General features: G+C 44.1%; 1 protein-coding gene and 1 long non-coding RNA gene across 3 annotated transcripts; both read right to left on the bottom strand.

The window, feature by feature from the left end:
• Window positions 1–546: 546 nt before the first annotated feature.
• On the bottom strand, window positions 547–2844 carry LOC123094145 (uncharacterized). Its single transcript, XR_006445761.1, has 4 exons — window positions 2691–2844; window positions 2152–2285; window positions 2013–2079; window positions 547–1115 (listed from the first exon to the last, which is right to left on the bottom strand). It is a non-coding gene; the product is annotated as an uncharacterized lncRNA (long non-coding RNA).
• A 3058-nt stretch (window positions 2845–5902) lies between these two features.
• LOC123090499 (putative disease resistance RPP13-like protein 1) lies at window positions 5903–12968 on the bottom strand. 2 transcript variants are annotated; one of them, XM_044511802.1, is made up of 7 exons: window positions 12868–12968; window positions 12424–12578; window positions 12030–12158; window positions 10708–11775; window positions 6602–9581; window positions 6408–6484; window positions 5903–6319 (listed from the first exon to the last, which is right to left on the bottom strand). In XM_044511802.1, exons 4-5 carry the CDS (start codon window positions 11740–11742, stop codon window positions 7905–7907), a joined length of 2712 nt encoding a protein of 903 aa, XP_044367737.1. In that variant the 5' UTR covers window positions 11743–11775; window positions 12030–12158; window positions 12424–12578; window positions 12868–12968; the 3' UTR covers window positions 5903–6319; window positions 6408–6484; window positions 6602–7904. The 2 variants fall into 2 exon arrangements, with proteins under 2 accessions (XP_044367737.1, XP_044367738.1); XM_044511803.1 differs by lacking the exons at window positions 12030–12158; window positions 12424–12578; window positions 12868–12968 and having other exon boundaries at window positions 6602–7056; window positions 7907–9581.
• Window positions 12969–14025: the final 1057 nt, after the last annotated feature.

The following is a 14025-nucleotide window of genomic DNA, read 5'->3' as shown; positions in this document are numbered from 1 at the left end:
TGTACCATTTTTATAGAGCCTCTCCTGCAGCCTCTCCTGCAGAAAAGAAGAAAGTATGCACACAAGTTGAGAACATCACACTGCATGAAATTTCTTTTTTTTACTGCATGAAATTTCTCATTGGATTGAGACAGTTACATGTCAAACTGGCAACACACATTACACAGATCGATTACACCTTATACTGAACAAAAATGGCAGCAAAAAAGACAAGATACAAAACACCACTGGCAACCTCCTGGGCACAATTATATTTCTTCTTAAATCAAGATAATTACCTTATTCTGAAAAAAAATGGCAGCGAAAAAGACAAGGTACAAAACACCACAGGGAACCTCCTAGGCACTTCTATTTCTTCTCAAATCAAGATAATTAGCAATCCAGTTGCTGTAACTCATGCTCCTTTTTCTCAATCTTATCCTTCTAGCCTCCCGGTTAAAAGAGCAAAATCAGCAAAACAGGGCGCACATGGTCATAACCGTCGAATATGAAACCAAGAAAATAATATTAAATCAAAACAGGATCACCTGGCGCGCCTGGGCAGTTCACAATTTTCACATTATCGAAACCAAGTCGCAAATGAAATTTAGTTTTCTACAGATGACTCCAGGGGGAGACGGATCATAATCTAAAACACATTTTCAGCCCATTTGAGAGGCGGTGATCGCTGCCTGGAGCATGGCTTGAGCTTCAACTTGAAGAGGATCAGCAACTCACTCCAGGTTGCCACTTGCCTACTCCAGTGGCCATCAACAGTCCACAATCAGTATGGATTGTAAAGCCCAATCCTCCTGTGTGTGACGCCTCTCTGAACGAGCCATATGTGTTGATCTTCAGAACATCTTCTGATGGTGGAGACCATCTCTGAATTTTTGTAACGCTTCAGTTTGCTTTCTACTAGCAATGGTGCATGTGCACATGCACATATAGACTAATGTTAATTTATCTACATATATAATAGTTATATTGACCATAGTGATTACCTTTTTTCTGCCGTTAGAATTGATTCACATACGTGATACATACCAAGATTACACAGTTCACAAAATTGAATCTTTGGAGACTGCCCTCATAAACAATTCAGCAACCTTACCTTAACAACAGTGTAGCAGTACCTGTTAGTGCAAAATGTCAAGATCAACCATGCCAAGAAAGTAGAAATAAAGAGGAATTATATAACTATCGAATCATATTTATAGTACTAGCTGTTATGAGAAATATATATGCTTTGGCTGACCTGATTACCAAGATAAGAGCAAAAAAGATTAATCAACACTTGACGAAGTGTCGATGATGGGCAAACCGGATGCAAAGGAAAAAAAAGTTTTTTTCATTTTTATTTTCAGAGTGCCCTCCTCTTTTCTTTGTTAGCTCCATGTATGACATCATTTGTGCCAGCTTTTTCCTAAATAACCATTATCTATGTATGTATTCCATATATAAATGAAAGGTTATGCATGTATCACGGTGTCTCAGTGGGTAATTTCACATGGATCTAATCCTAGAACATGTAGATTATTTAAAAAAAATTAAAATGAAGGAATAGCCATAAAACAAATTATGTATGACGAGCTATTTGGGTAAGATAAAGATCTGAAAACTGGCCACAGGGCACTGGCTTGTCCCTGATGTAGGACAGGCTAGACCATCCACAACTCTATCTTTTCATTAAATTCAACTTTACTTGGTTTGAAAGACACAATCATATCCCACACGAACAGTTACAATCCTTTCTAACTATAGTCATATTTTATCCTACAACTTTTCTAATAGATATGTACATGCAGTGGCATGCTTTATTTGACCATCTACAGTTCACAAAATTTTCAACCAGTTACAAAGACCCAAAAGTTTAGGTAATTCTGTGTGTGGAAAGTCATTAACCAAGCATCGTCAACTACTTGGAAAGCAGGGATCATAGAAAATTGACAACATTATGTTCGCTTCTTTAAGCCTTCTGGTAACATGAAGTACATATAAGGCAAAGAAGAAATGGAATAACAGATCCGTACCTTCTGAAAAACAGTTATGATCAAATTCATCCATGAACACTTTATGGCAATCATCATCTTGAGATTCCTACAGAGAATAACAATTATGATGCTGTATTATTTATGAACCACATGCCAAATTGAATAGGGAAAAGACCACCTTTCAGCCAATAGGGCAAGTAGAAGGATTGCTCCTAGTAAGGGAAACATTGACTACATTTGTGCGCTCAATACTTAGTGGCTCAGCACCAGATGATCATTACACATGATCACATGATCAAATGAATGCCATAACTGCAAATACACGACAAGTAGGAAATGAATGTAAGTTCTGCAAAGGCAGTTAAAACTGAGAATCAATATAAAGTCTGAATCTCCTCGTAACTGTTTTTCACAGCACAAAGGTTCTGAACCCAAGTTTGGTACTCCATATAGCACTAAGAGTTCATACAAAAGGTTATAAGCTATGGTGTTTGCGAGATATCCATAAATTTCTTCCAGTGGTACAAGCCCAGGAAATAGCATTTGCCACAAATATTACGAGGGGGGTGAATTGGCACGTTGGTTCTCTAATGCACAATACAACTAGCAAGAGAAATTCCAATGAATTGTACCGTGTTGAGTATTACCTACTGACTGAAATCAATGTAATCGAAATCACCGGGACGAGCTCCTTAATGAGAAGGAAGGGGGGGATACCTTTTTACTGCGGCGAGCTTCAGCTGAGCTCCTCCACTGGTCGTAATCCATTTTACCTGATCCACAGATGCAAAGAAAAAATGTCAAGAACTCCCCAATCAAACCACGCTGGCAACTAGCAAGGGGGGATGCGCTCATCTAATCGATGACGACGGGCGACATTTGGGTGATGACGCTGTAGCGATGAGGAAGAGGCCTGGCGCTGCGGCGGGAAGGAATACGGCCGGGGCGCTGCGCAAGGTAGCCGGGGAGGTTGCTGGCGGGAGTATTCCAGGCGGGGAGCCATCACGTCATCACTGCGTACGATGCCAGAATCGGCCGGCGAGGGCTGCCGCGGGGGCGGGATTCCGGCTATGGTGCCCGTGCAGAGGGTGGACTTGGGTCAGGGCTGGCTAGCCTTGGCGGGGCAGATTCGGCGACGAAGGGTTCGTGCGGGGCGGGGCTCTTGGCGGTGCAGATCCGGCGACGGAGGACTAGCACGGGGCAGGGCTCCGACGGCGGTGCCCATGCAGAGGATGGATTGGCAGGAGAGGAGGCGGCGGTCGCCGACGTCGTGGGATAAGAGGCTCTAACATGGGGAATTTTGTGATGGTCAATGAGAGGAGACGACTGGATCGGCCGGACCATATTGCCACAGGGAATTTTACAATGACGAATTTACCCTTTGAAACACTCATTGGTCCCACCAAAATTTTGTACCGGTCCCACAGTTATACGTAATTTCCTGTAATTTTAGTTTCGTAACTCCTCGTAACTCCTATTTTCCCACCGTTAGATCAGGGTGGATGGACGGCTCCTAAAATCGCCAATCACCATAACAGTTGTAATATATATAACACTCAGCACGCAGAAAATGCACGAAGTACATGGATTGCTATGACAGAGCCTTGTACTTATGATTTTCGTGCTACATATTGCTCGGAATGTTGCGCCTGTAGCTTCAAATACTGCATTTCGAAAAGGAAAAAGAAAACTCGAATGTAGTAAATATGAGTATGCATGATGATAAAGTAAAGGTTCCAACAAAGTGATTAAAAGGACAGACTAACAGCCCATAGGGTAGGGACCTCTGTTATGCTTTCAATAAAAAGCAGTGAAGCAGAATCTGAAGTCTGCACCGACGTGCCCTTACGGCATCTGGTTTTTTGTTGGTTCGACAAAAGCTTCTTCCTCTGATGCGTCATCTGCTCCCATGCTCTGTTTTTGCTTTGTTTCCTCTGATAGTTTTTTCTTAGGGTTCCTCTGATAGTTAGTAATACTAGTCTGAGAACCTGAAGCTTGACATATTTCCCTGTAGAATAAAGAGAGCAAGAGTTGACTAAACTTAATTTGATTGCATTGAAGAAACAACAGGCAGTTTCAGTAGCTCAAACAACCAGGCTTCAGTCCTCGCCTGAAATAATTAACCTGGCTCTGATCTTTTCTCTACTCTGCTTGCTCACTTGACAGTAGCTTCCAAAACCCTGTGGCTGTGATCTTTGCTATTGGACTCAACTGAACCGAGGAAACAGAGTATTCGGTTTCAGTACCTCGAACCCTGTGGCTCCAGTCCTCACCTCACAGTGGATTCTCAATCACTGCATGTGTTGTTAAATGGCACCCATTTGCACAGCAGATGCTTCATTGGTTCCTCATCAGTATCAAGTTAATCATGAGCTCACAAATCACAGTAGGTTCCAATAGCAAACCAAAGAAGAACCACCCTGCTCTCGGCAATACAAATTGCCAGCTTGCGCAAGAACCGCCGATCCCATCTGTCCAAACATCCAACACAAGATTATTATTATCATGTGCTTGACAAGTTTAAAAAGGCTTCAATAATATTTTATTTGAGCCACACTGCCAAGCATAAGAGATGCACCCAAAGAACCGCTACGTACGGAGCAAATCACAGTAGAAATACCCCAGAACCACCCTACTCTTGGCTACAGAATTAAATTGCCAACCAAATGAGCCTGCCCAGACTGAATGAACTGAAGAAGAGCACCGTGTGTACCATGCTAGCTATGCGGTGAATTTCATCGTCTCTGGAGAGCATCTATGAATTTCTAGGATGCCATGCACTCAGGGACAAACCGAGAGATGTTGGGGGTCTGAATTGTAGAAGTGCATGCTATAGCCAATGCAACCAAAAGACCGATCTGATGGAAGAGACTAGGCAGCACATTATACGTCCACACTCCCTCTCACATGTGGCTCCCTCAGGCCTAAACATGGACCGAAAGTGGGCTGCAATTTAATTGCGCCAGCCGGGTCTTGAACTCAAGACCTCTTGGCTCTGATACCATGTAGAAGTGCATGCTATAGCCAATGCAACCAAAAGACCGATCTGATGGAAGAGACTAGGCAACACATTATACGTCAACATGAATTACTGCAGGTTCTTAACTGGCAACCATACGTCTCTAACATTTATAACATTTTGCACTTTTACAACGGATCATGATCACATTTGAAATTACTGAAAAGAAACAACAGTTTGTTTGGTTGGCTCATCATGGACATGATTAATTTCTCTGGTTTGTTCTCAGCAACGTTTGGTTGGCTCATTATCAGTCTCATAGCTATTATTGTGTGCTCTCTTTCCTCATCAGCAGCACTTGTTTCACATTCTGACCAGTAGCTTGTTTCACTGCACACAGTAACCCAAAGAAACAACAACAGCTCCCTGAACATAATGTCATTGGACTTACTGAAGATACAACAGAAAGATAGAACATCCAGCCAGCACGTCATCGTTGTGTTCTTATGATTGATCATCTTATGATTGAAGATACAACAGAAAGATAGACCCACACACCGCCACGAATTTGATCATCTTATGATTGATCATGGACACTACATCACTCTTAATTCCTAGAACATACAGTAACAACAATCCTGCAGTCCGGAACGTGAATGCCTCCACTTTACCAACAGTCATTTGTGCTACCGTGATATAAGAGCTGAAATACTAGTACACCATTGATGGATATATCCAAAAAATCAGAGCTGAAATACTAGTACACCATTGATGGATATATCCAAAAAATCGTAGTTTTTCAGCGAACCAAATTAAAGAACCAACGCAACTCACCCCCAAAAGAAGAAAGTGCTGATTTAGTGAAAACGTAGGCAAACTGAAAAAGTAGCATGTACACTTAGTGGCTTCCTTACCAAACTGACAACGACAAGGAGCTGAAGCTACTTGCAGTGTTGAAAAAGTAGGCAAATTGAAACGAACTGAGCTTGCCAGCCTAATTAAGCATCAAAGGAGATATACCATGTATTGTGGGTCACAACTTCAATAACATACATCACATTATTCCAAGCCTAATAAAGTCATGTTATCATAATACAAATTAATCGATACTATTTTAATGACTCACATCTCGGGATTACAAGATATACCATTTTCCTGACTCACATCTCGCAATGACAGCACTACCATTTACCTGGAAGCAAAGCTTTTATGGGTCTCGCTTATATATCAAGCGTGACATTAGAACCGAGCTCTAGCTTCATATGGAGTTCACTGCAACAGATGGAAAACTATACCATCACAGTAGTCGGGGGTTTGCATGGCCAACTCACTAGCTGTAGGAGAAAGTGGAGGCAGCCTTAATTTACTTGATTCCACCTGCACGGATCTGGTCATGATAGACAACATGAGATTCCAATTGTTTCCATGAAGAAACCAAGAGTACTCAAAACTAGAAGTTGTAGTAGCAGACATACATATATTCTTGCATCATATGTCCCATTCATTGCTGTGCTTGAGTTGCGCCCTATTCCTCTTCTTCCACCAATCGACCCTGGCAAGGGAAACGAAACAGTAGGAGATATATTCAGCTATCCTATACCAACAAAGATTACATCAATGAAGAATATTATTATTAGCTAGATTACATCAACAAAGACCAAAGTATTACCTGATGAATATTTGTCTGTATGCTGCAGGGTTCAGATGTGTAGAGCACGTGCCATTTCTTCTCATCCTGTCCATCCTTTGCATAAGCCTCGACTTGCTTGATATGACTGAACTTGTCCCACTCGGAGCTAGATTCACCCTCAGCCATGGAAGTGAGTACTTCAAGGCTGCAGGTCAGCAGCAAATGACTAGGCTTTATAGTTTGCAGGTAATCTGGAAGTTGGCTTTCCCACCTGGAAACTCTCAGCTCGAGTCTCCGGAGTGCAGCCATCTCCTGCAGCGTCTCGAGCTTTGGGCAGTACTTGATTATAAGCTTTTGTAATTTTGGAAGATTGGAGATCTTGGCCAGTTCGGGTATGTTTCCCAAGTCGAGCTCAACTACAGAAACAAAGTTCTCTAAAGAGTGGAGAACTTGGACGTTCCATATTTGTAGCTTCTTCAAAGCCATTGCATGGGTGACATTTGGACACGGTCCGGGCCGGTCCGGGCCCTGACCGAGCCGTCCTTTGGACCGGCCGTCGGCGGTCCGGACCGGACCGGACCGAGCAGGGTCACGGTCCTGTTTCGAGGGACCGGACCGGCAGGGACGAAGCCCGAGCCGGACCGAGCGGCTCGTTTAGACCGGCCGGAGTTCACCGCAGAGCACGCGGCGGAGCATGGCGACGCGGGGAGGGCGCTGGAGGCAGAGGGGCTCGTCATGGAGATGTCCAGCGACTTCTGTGACTCGCGGTGGACGGCACGGCGGCCAGCCAGAGCTCGGGCAGCAACAACGACGACGAATCTGGCACGACGGCCGATGCACGACGGCCGGTGTACAACGGCGGTGTAGGGCCTCCCGCTGCAAGTTCTACCTTCCAGATGATAGATCCGAGCATGGCGCATCCACTAGACATGCTTTCCAGCGTCAGGGAGGCCGATGGCCGCGCGGATGAACGACGGCGGCGCAGACCAGCGCACGGCCGACGCGCCCACCACGCGCCCGCCACGCAGCTCTGGCCACACGCTCGCCACGCACCCGCCACGACCTCGACACGCCCCCGCCACGCCCCTGCAATGCCCTTGGCAAGCCCCCGCCACGCCCCTGCCGCGTCCTGACATGCCCCCGCCATGCTCTCGCCATGCCACAGCTCGTGTTCGTCGGTCCGCTCAGTCGGCTCGGTTAAAGCTCGGACCGGACCGAAGCTTTGTTGGGCTGGTTTGCTGAGCTCGGACCGGCTGATTTTTTCAGCGGGCCAGGACCGAGCCGGCCCGAGCCGAGCGGGCCACGAGCCGGACCGCCGGACCGGACCGTGTCGTCCACCATGTCACACAAGTCCTGGAGGCATACGGCCCAGTTTGCAACGACTGATGCAAAGGTCCTCCAATAAGGGCATAGATTTCACTTCTGTCTCCCAAACCCACTCCTCCCATTGCTTCATTCCAGACAAATACAAGTTATGGAGTTTGGGAAATGTAGCAGCCAACTGATATGAAGGACCGTGGAGCTGATTGTACTGTTGCACGAATTCAGGACCAACACACTTGATTACTGGAGCCCCGTCCACTTTTATCCACTCCAAATACGGGAGCCTGCACAAGCCATCTGGGAGTTGGGTGCAGCAAGGCAGCTGTTCGAGGACTAGAATCTTCAAGCCCTCGAGAGGCACCATAGCTGTGGATGTCATCCATCCTGGGAGCCGGCGGCCAAAATATCCTTTTATTTTGATGTGTTCTATGCAAGGCTGAGGACATAGCACATCAAACACCGCCTCAATTATTTGCTCCTCCTTTGACTTAGAGACTGATCCTTGGACCAACCCATCTCCCACTCTACCACCACATTTTAAAACAAGTTTGGTAAGATTTTCCTTTTCATTTACCCTCGCCTTTGCAGCCAACAAGGCACTAGATACATTTTGTAGACACCATAGTGAAAGACAATTGAGCTGTGAAAGAGGCCCCAACTCTTCCATACTACACCAGTCACCATCAATATAGGCTGGAAACCCATTCAGTACCCTCAAATTGGTAAGAGCTCGGAAACCCCTAGGAATACTACTTACACGAGTGTCAACAATATCAAGGAACCTCAACCCTTGCATCTTGATAATGCTATCAGGAAGTTTCATGAAAATTTCACAACCTTCAAGGCTAATATGCTGTAGGAATTTCATCTCATGGATGTTCTCCGGTAGTCTACAAATATCAGTCTTATTTAATGACAAATATCTCAAGTGCTTGAGTTGGTACATAGATTCAACTAGTGCAGCAATATTTGCAGAATATATATGCAGAAGACGTAGACTTGGGAAGATACTCAACGAATCACCAGGCTGAGTTTTGAGGTTTCCAGTTAATATTAGTGACCTAAGCAATTTCTGCTCTCTTAAATATATCCACTCAAATTCATCTGTTCCCACACCTTTGGTTTCTATAGACAGTCTAAGAAAATTTGATGATTTAAGGTTTTCTCTAGCAGTATCTCCATTGTGAGCTACTAGTGTTTCATCCCTAGCCATAAATTGAGCAAATGAGCGGATGACATCATGCATGTTGCAGATAAGTTGGCTAGGAAATGATGGATCTATCTCTATAAGGTTCCTTAATATTAGCTCTTTATAGTTCCTTTTCCCTTCTTCTTCCAAACTAGTTGAGCCTCCTTGAAGCAATCCTTCACAAATCCACATGGACACAATTTTACTAAGACTCAGCACAGACTTTTTGGGTTTAAGGGAGAAGTGCAGGAAGCATTGTTTTAAGTAAGAGGGCAAGTCCTTGTAGCTAAGATAAATTGCATAGTTTAGTTCATCTGACATTGGAGATACTGACCATATGTCATCATTCAGGACATCTTCCCATGCAAACCGTGATTTCTCCTTGCTGCATAGAAGTCCCCCCATTACTTTTATAGCGAGTGGTAAACCGTCACATTTTTCTACAATTTGCAACCCAATTTCCTTTAGCACATCAACCTCATGACCATTCTCCTCTGTAGTGAGTATCTACAAACAGTTTAAATGTATAGCTTGAATAAGGGCAACGTAACATCTGAAAGTGGTGATCAGCTTATCTAGTTATTTCATTTACTAATAATATGTTAGTTCAGCGAACAAACCAAACTAATACTCCTTATGACCATAAATGTATTCTGGTTTGTATATGGGCATAGTTTTCATGGTGAAACAAGCTTTCTCAATCAAATGAAAATTGTTGCTTCAAATGAAAATAATACTACACTATGAAAGTATATTGCACATTGATGTAGTAGTGTCAATTTCATGGTATCAACGTGGGTACAAAATCTACAGTTATATCGATGTTTTGAAATATTTGACTGACCCAAGTCCGAAGATAACTTATATTCATAAGGAATAAAAGTTATGCACCACCAAAATTAAATGGCAGTAGAGAAGTTTAAAGCCATTCGCTAATTTCTTATCTACTAAAGCTGACATCATGCACATGCATATTATTCATTTATGTAATATGTATTTCGTATGTTGTCTTGTTTATTATCATGCAAAACAGAGGCTTAGGCACACACACACATACAAAATGAATACTTCATCGGTTCCTGAATATAGTTTCTTTAGGATTTGACACGGTCCTGATGTTGATACATTGATCATGAAGTTATGTGCATGTTAGTTGCCTCACATTACTTTATAAAATTATGTTTTATGATGAATATAATGATATTTCAGATGATAGTATTTTCTTTATAGATGCTCAAAATTAGAGACACTTGTCTCGTAAAATTCTAATAACGACCAAGATTTTGGATCATACGTGAATTGTATTTATGTGAACTCGTGTTAAGACTGAAACTTACGGCAAGGGCAGTATAGTTGCATGGTGTACAACGGTACCCATTCTATTCTTCTGACAAACAATTATTAGTAACTAATACTAGTCATCAATCAACTGAAGACATGTACAATGACGCACTAGACGGTATGGAGGGACACAATAAATTATATTTAGATTGATTGTAACACCATGAAGTCAAAAGTTCATCTCACATATGTTACCCTGGAATCACTACGTATTTATCCAACAAAGATACATATCTAAATACAGCTCAAGTTAAATTAACAGTGTGTGTGTTGAGTTTGGGGCAGTGCTAACCTGATTCTTGAGCAGTGACCATGCATCTTCGGGCCCTAACTTGTCAATGTGGTGGCAGTGTGCAGCTTTCATGTTTCTCGCCACAGTTTCACTTCTTGTGGTGATGAGGACTCGGCTGCCCGGGCCACCATAGCCAAAGGGAGTCATGAGCAGTTTGTTCCATGCATCAGCTCCCCACATATCATCGAGCACAAGAAGGAATTTCTTGTTCTCGATGGCGTTCTTGAGAGCATCGACAAGTAGGGCCCTGTTTAGAGCCCCGCTCCCTTTAGGCAGGTCTCCCCCAGCGGCAATGATGGCTGTACTTAATAGCTCAACAACTGTGAAATCCTGTGTGATGCTAAGCCATATCTTCTTAGTGAACTTGCCTTGGATAGCCTCGTCATTGAAGACCTTCTTGCTGAGGGTGGTCTTGCCAATCCCACCGACACCAACAATGGCAACCACTATGTGGCGACCAGTCTTGTCGCCACCCCCCTCACTTGTAAGCACCTCCACGAGTGCTCTTGTGTCCACCTCAATCTTTTCGCCAACAACACCTGACTGCTCCATCAGTGAATCTGTTTTGCGGTCAGTGGCAAGTGATCGAGTAACCTTCAAGTCTTGGTAGGCTTCTAGCTTGGCAAATTTAAATTTATTGCCCTGCTCGCAGATGCTATCCAGCTCCTTGTTCAATGCCTTGATGCGGGTGCCGATGTCGTGGGCGTGGAGGGGATTCCGCATGCAAAAAAGTAGAGGGTTAAGGCACCCCCTGTCCTTTGTTTGACCTTTCTCCATGGCCTTGAGCTGACATAGGTCGACGATGTCAGTGGCTAGGTACATGGCACGCTTCAGTTCGCCCGCCCACCCCCGCACACTATCATCGGTAATGTTCCTCCTATCAGCATCAGCAAGGAAATTCTTGAGGTCCCCAAGCTTGATGCTTAGGTCTTTGATCCCATCGGACACGCCGATTAGCATGGCCACCTCCTCTTTGGCCATCTCGGTGAGCATGCTGGTCAAGTAGGATGCCAAAGCATCCAGAACCCCCGCCATTGGTTGCAGGGTTAGCTCACGCTTGAGCTGGTACTGAAAACAAGCATGCAAATAAAAATTAGTGCTCTGTATTACTACCTCGCTTTTTCACATCAACAATCCAGAGCTAACAGCAAGGATAATCAGATTCAGTCACTATAGACTAGCAAGAAATCCCAAGGGAGAATGTGGCACACAAATTTGGCTTGAACAAACACCAAGAATTCAAACGAAAAGGCACAAGATCATCGGTTTCAAAGAGAGAAAGATAGCTAGAAAGTGTGGTGTAGCAGGAATCAGCGAAGTACCTTGAATCGACTGGAGAGATCAGAGACGGATCTTGGGTTCACCCTTATTCCAGAGCAAAAACAAGATAGATCTCCCTCCCTTGCTCTCTAGGAAGTAGGTGCAGGGTTCGCTCGCGCTTTCAGCTGGCACTGAAAAGAAACGTGCAGTTAAAACGAGTCCTCTGTATTACAAGTTAGGGCGCACCACCTGAAGACGCATACCAGATTCACTCATCTCAAGGAAAACTGTGGCTACGCACGGAAGAATACAGTGCACACAAGATAAAACCAATGGATCATTATCTTGAACAAACGCCAACAATTCTAACGGAAAGACACAACCAAGACCATCTCTTTCAAAGGAAAAACAAAACAGTAGTAGGTAGAGTAAGTGTGGGCGAGTTGAGTTAATTACGTTGAACTTGAATCAAGTGGAGAGATGCGTGATGAGGGGTGAGCAGTCGATGCAGATCCAGCGAGTCATCCACAGTCGTACTACTGTAGCTAGCTATCCAGATCCAGATCGATCGGGGAGCCACAAGCGCTCCAACGGGATGCGGCAATCAACACCTGTATTGATCCCCAAAAGAAAAACGTGTGATGAGTATTGTTAAGCGCAGTGCTTCATTTGCTAGCTAGCTAGTAGTTCAAGTGGCGCTTGGCATCCAGCACTAGTTTTAAGTGAATTAAGTTACAAACAACAAGAAATTAGTCAACTGCCCAGCTAGTTGAGGATATGCGTACGTGCATGCTTCTCATAAATAAAGTTTCTGCAGAGGAGAAAATAAATAGAGAAAGAAAGAAAGAAAGAAAGAAAGCCCCATGGACGGTAGCGATGCAACTATTGAAGAAAAATTACCTTGAATTGGTTGAATTCCTCTGCCTTCCGGTGTTTCTCTAGTCTTGCCAAATACAGTTGTGCAGCTTGTGGATACTCCAGAGGACGGAGCTTCGTTTATATAGGCTATCGGAACTTGTGGCAAATTAGTTTAAAATTTGACGACGACTCGCACGCTTAGCGGCGACGGGTCATGCTTCTGTGTGTTGAGTATCATGCATGTTATTTAAGAAGTACTCCCTCCGTCCGGAAATACTTGTCATCAAAATGGATCATGGGAGATGTTCTACACATATTTTAGTTCTAGATACATCCCTTTTTATCAATTTTGATGATAAGTATTTTCGGACAGAGGGAGTATAGGATAGCGTAGGACGTCCTACTCCAAGAAAGTCATGTACTCAAGAGTATTTAACAAAAAACTATCATAATTCGTGAAACCGTGCGTACAATCTACCACTTTACAAATTTGTGTGGAAAACTACCATTTTTTTACGAATCTTTACTAAACACTACCATGTATGAAAAGTGCCCGATTCGACTCGTTTAAACTCAATTATGACAGAGTTGGCCCACACGTCGGTGTTTATCTTCTTGCTCCTCCTATATCTCTCTTAGGCATTTCAATAAACACCTTGTCTTCGTGCCCCACGGCAAGCACTGGTGTCGTCCATGTCGCACATCCACCACTCGCGCTCCTGCAGCTCCTCGACGAGGCGCGCAAGCTCAGCGACGTCCCGTGCTGTGGGCGCGCGCCCCGGCATCGGCGTCTACTGCCGCGCCGCCGCCAGGACATGCTGCTTCTAGGACGACGCCGGAGCCGAGGTCTTTCGCGCGGAGGAGGAGGTCTTGGGCACGCGGGTCAGCGGAGAAGTAGATCGAGACGGTGGGGGCCTTCACCGGAGGTGGAGAATATGAAGTACTCCCGCTGCGCTGTCATAATCGAGTTTAATTTCATCCAAATCAGCCGTTAGTGTTTTTTTAAAGAATTAGTGAAAAAGTGGTAGTTTTTCGCACAAATTTTTAAAGTGATAGTTTCAGGAATTGTGGTTGTTTTTTTTTGTTAAATACTCTATACTCACTATATATACGCCCGCAAGACACAAGCAATACAATAAACGATTTCACCAAATCCCTCTCTATCCCTTCTAACATGGTATCAGCCTAGCCTCGATCCAA

Source organism: Triticum aestivum, chromosome 4B, assembly GCF_018294505.1.
Source record: "Triticum aestivum cultivar Chinese Spring chromosome 4B, IWGSC CS RefSeq v2.1, whole genome shotgun sequence".
Taxonomy (NCBI): Eukaryota; Viridiplantae; Streptophyta; class Magnoliopsida; order Poales; family Poaceae; genus Triticum; species Triticum aestivum.
This window is presented reverse-complemented; position numbering and strand designations above follow the sequence as displayed.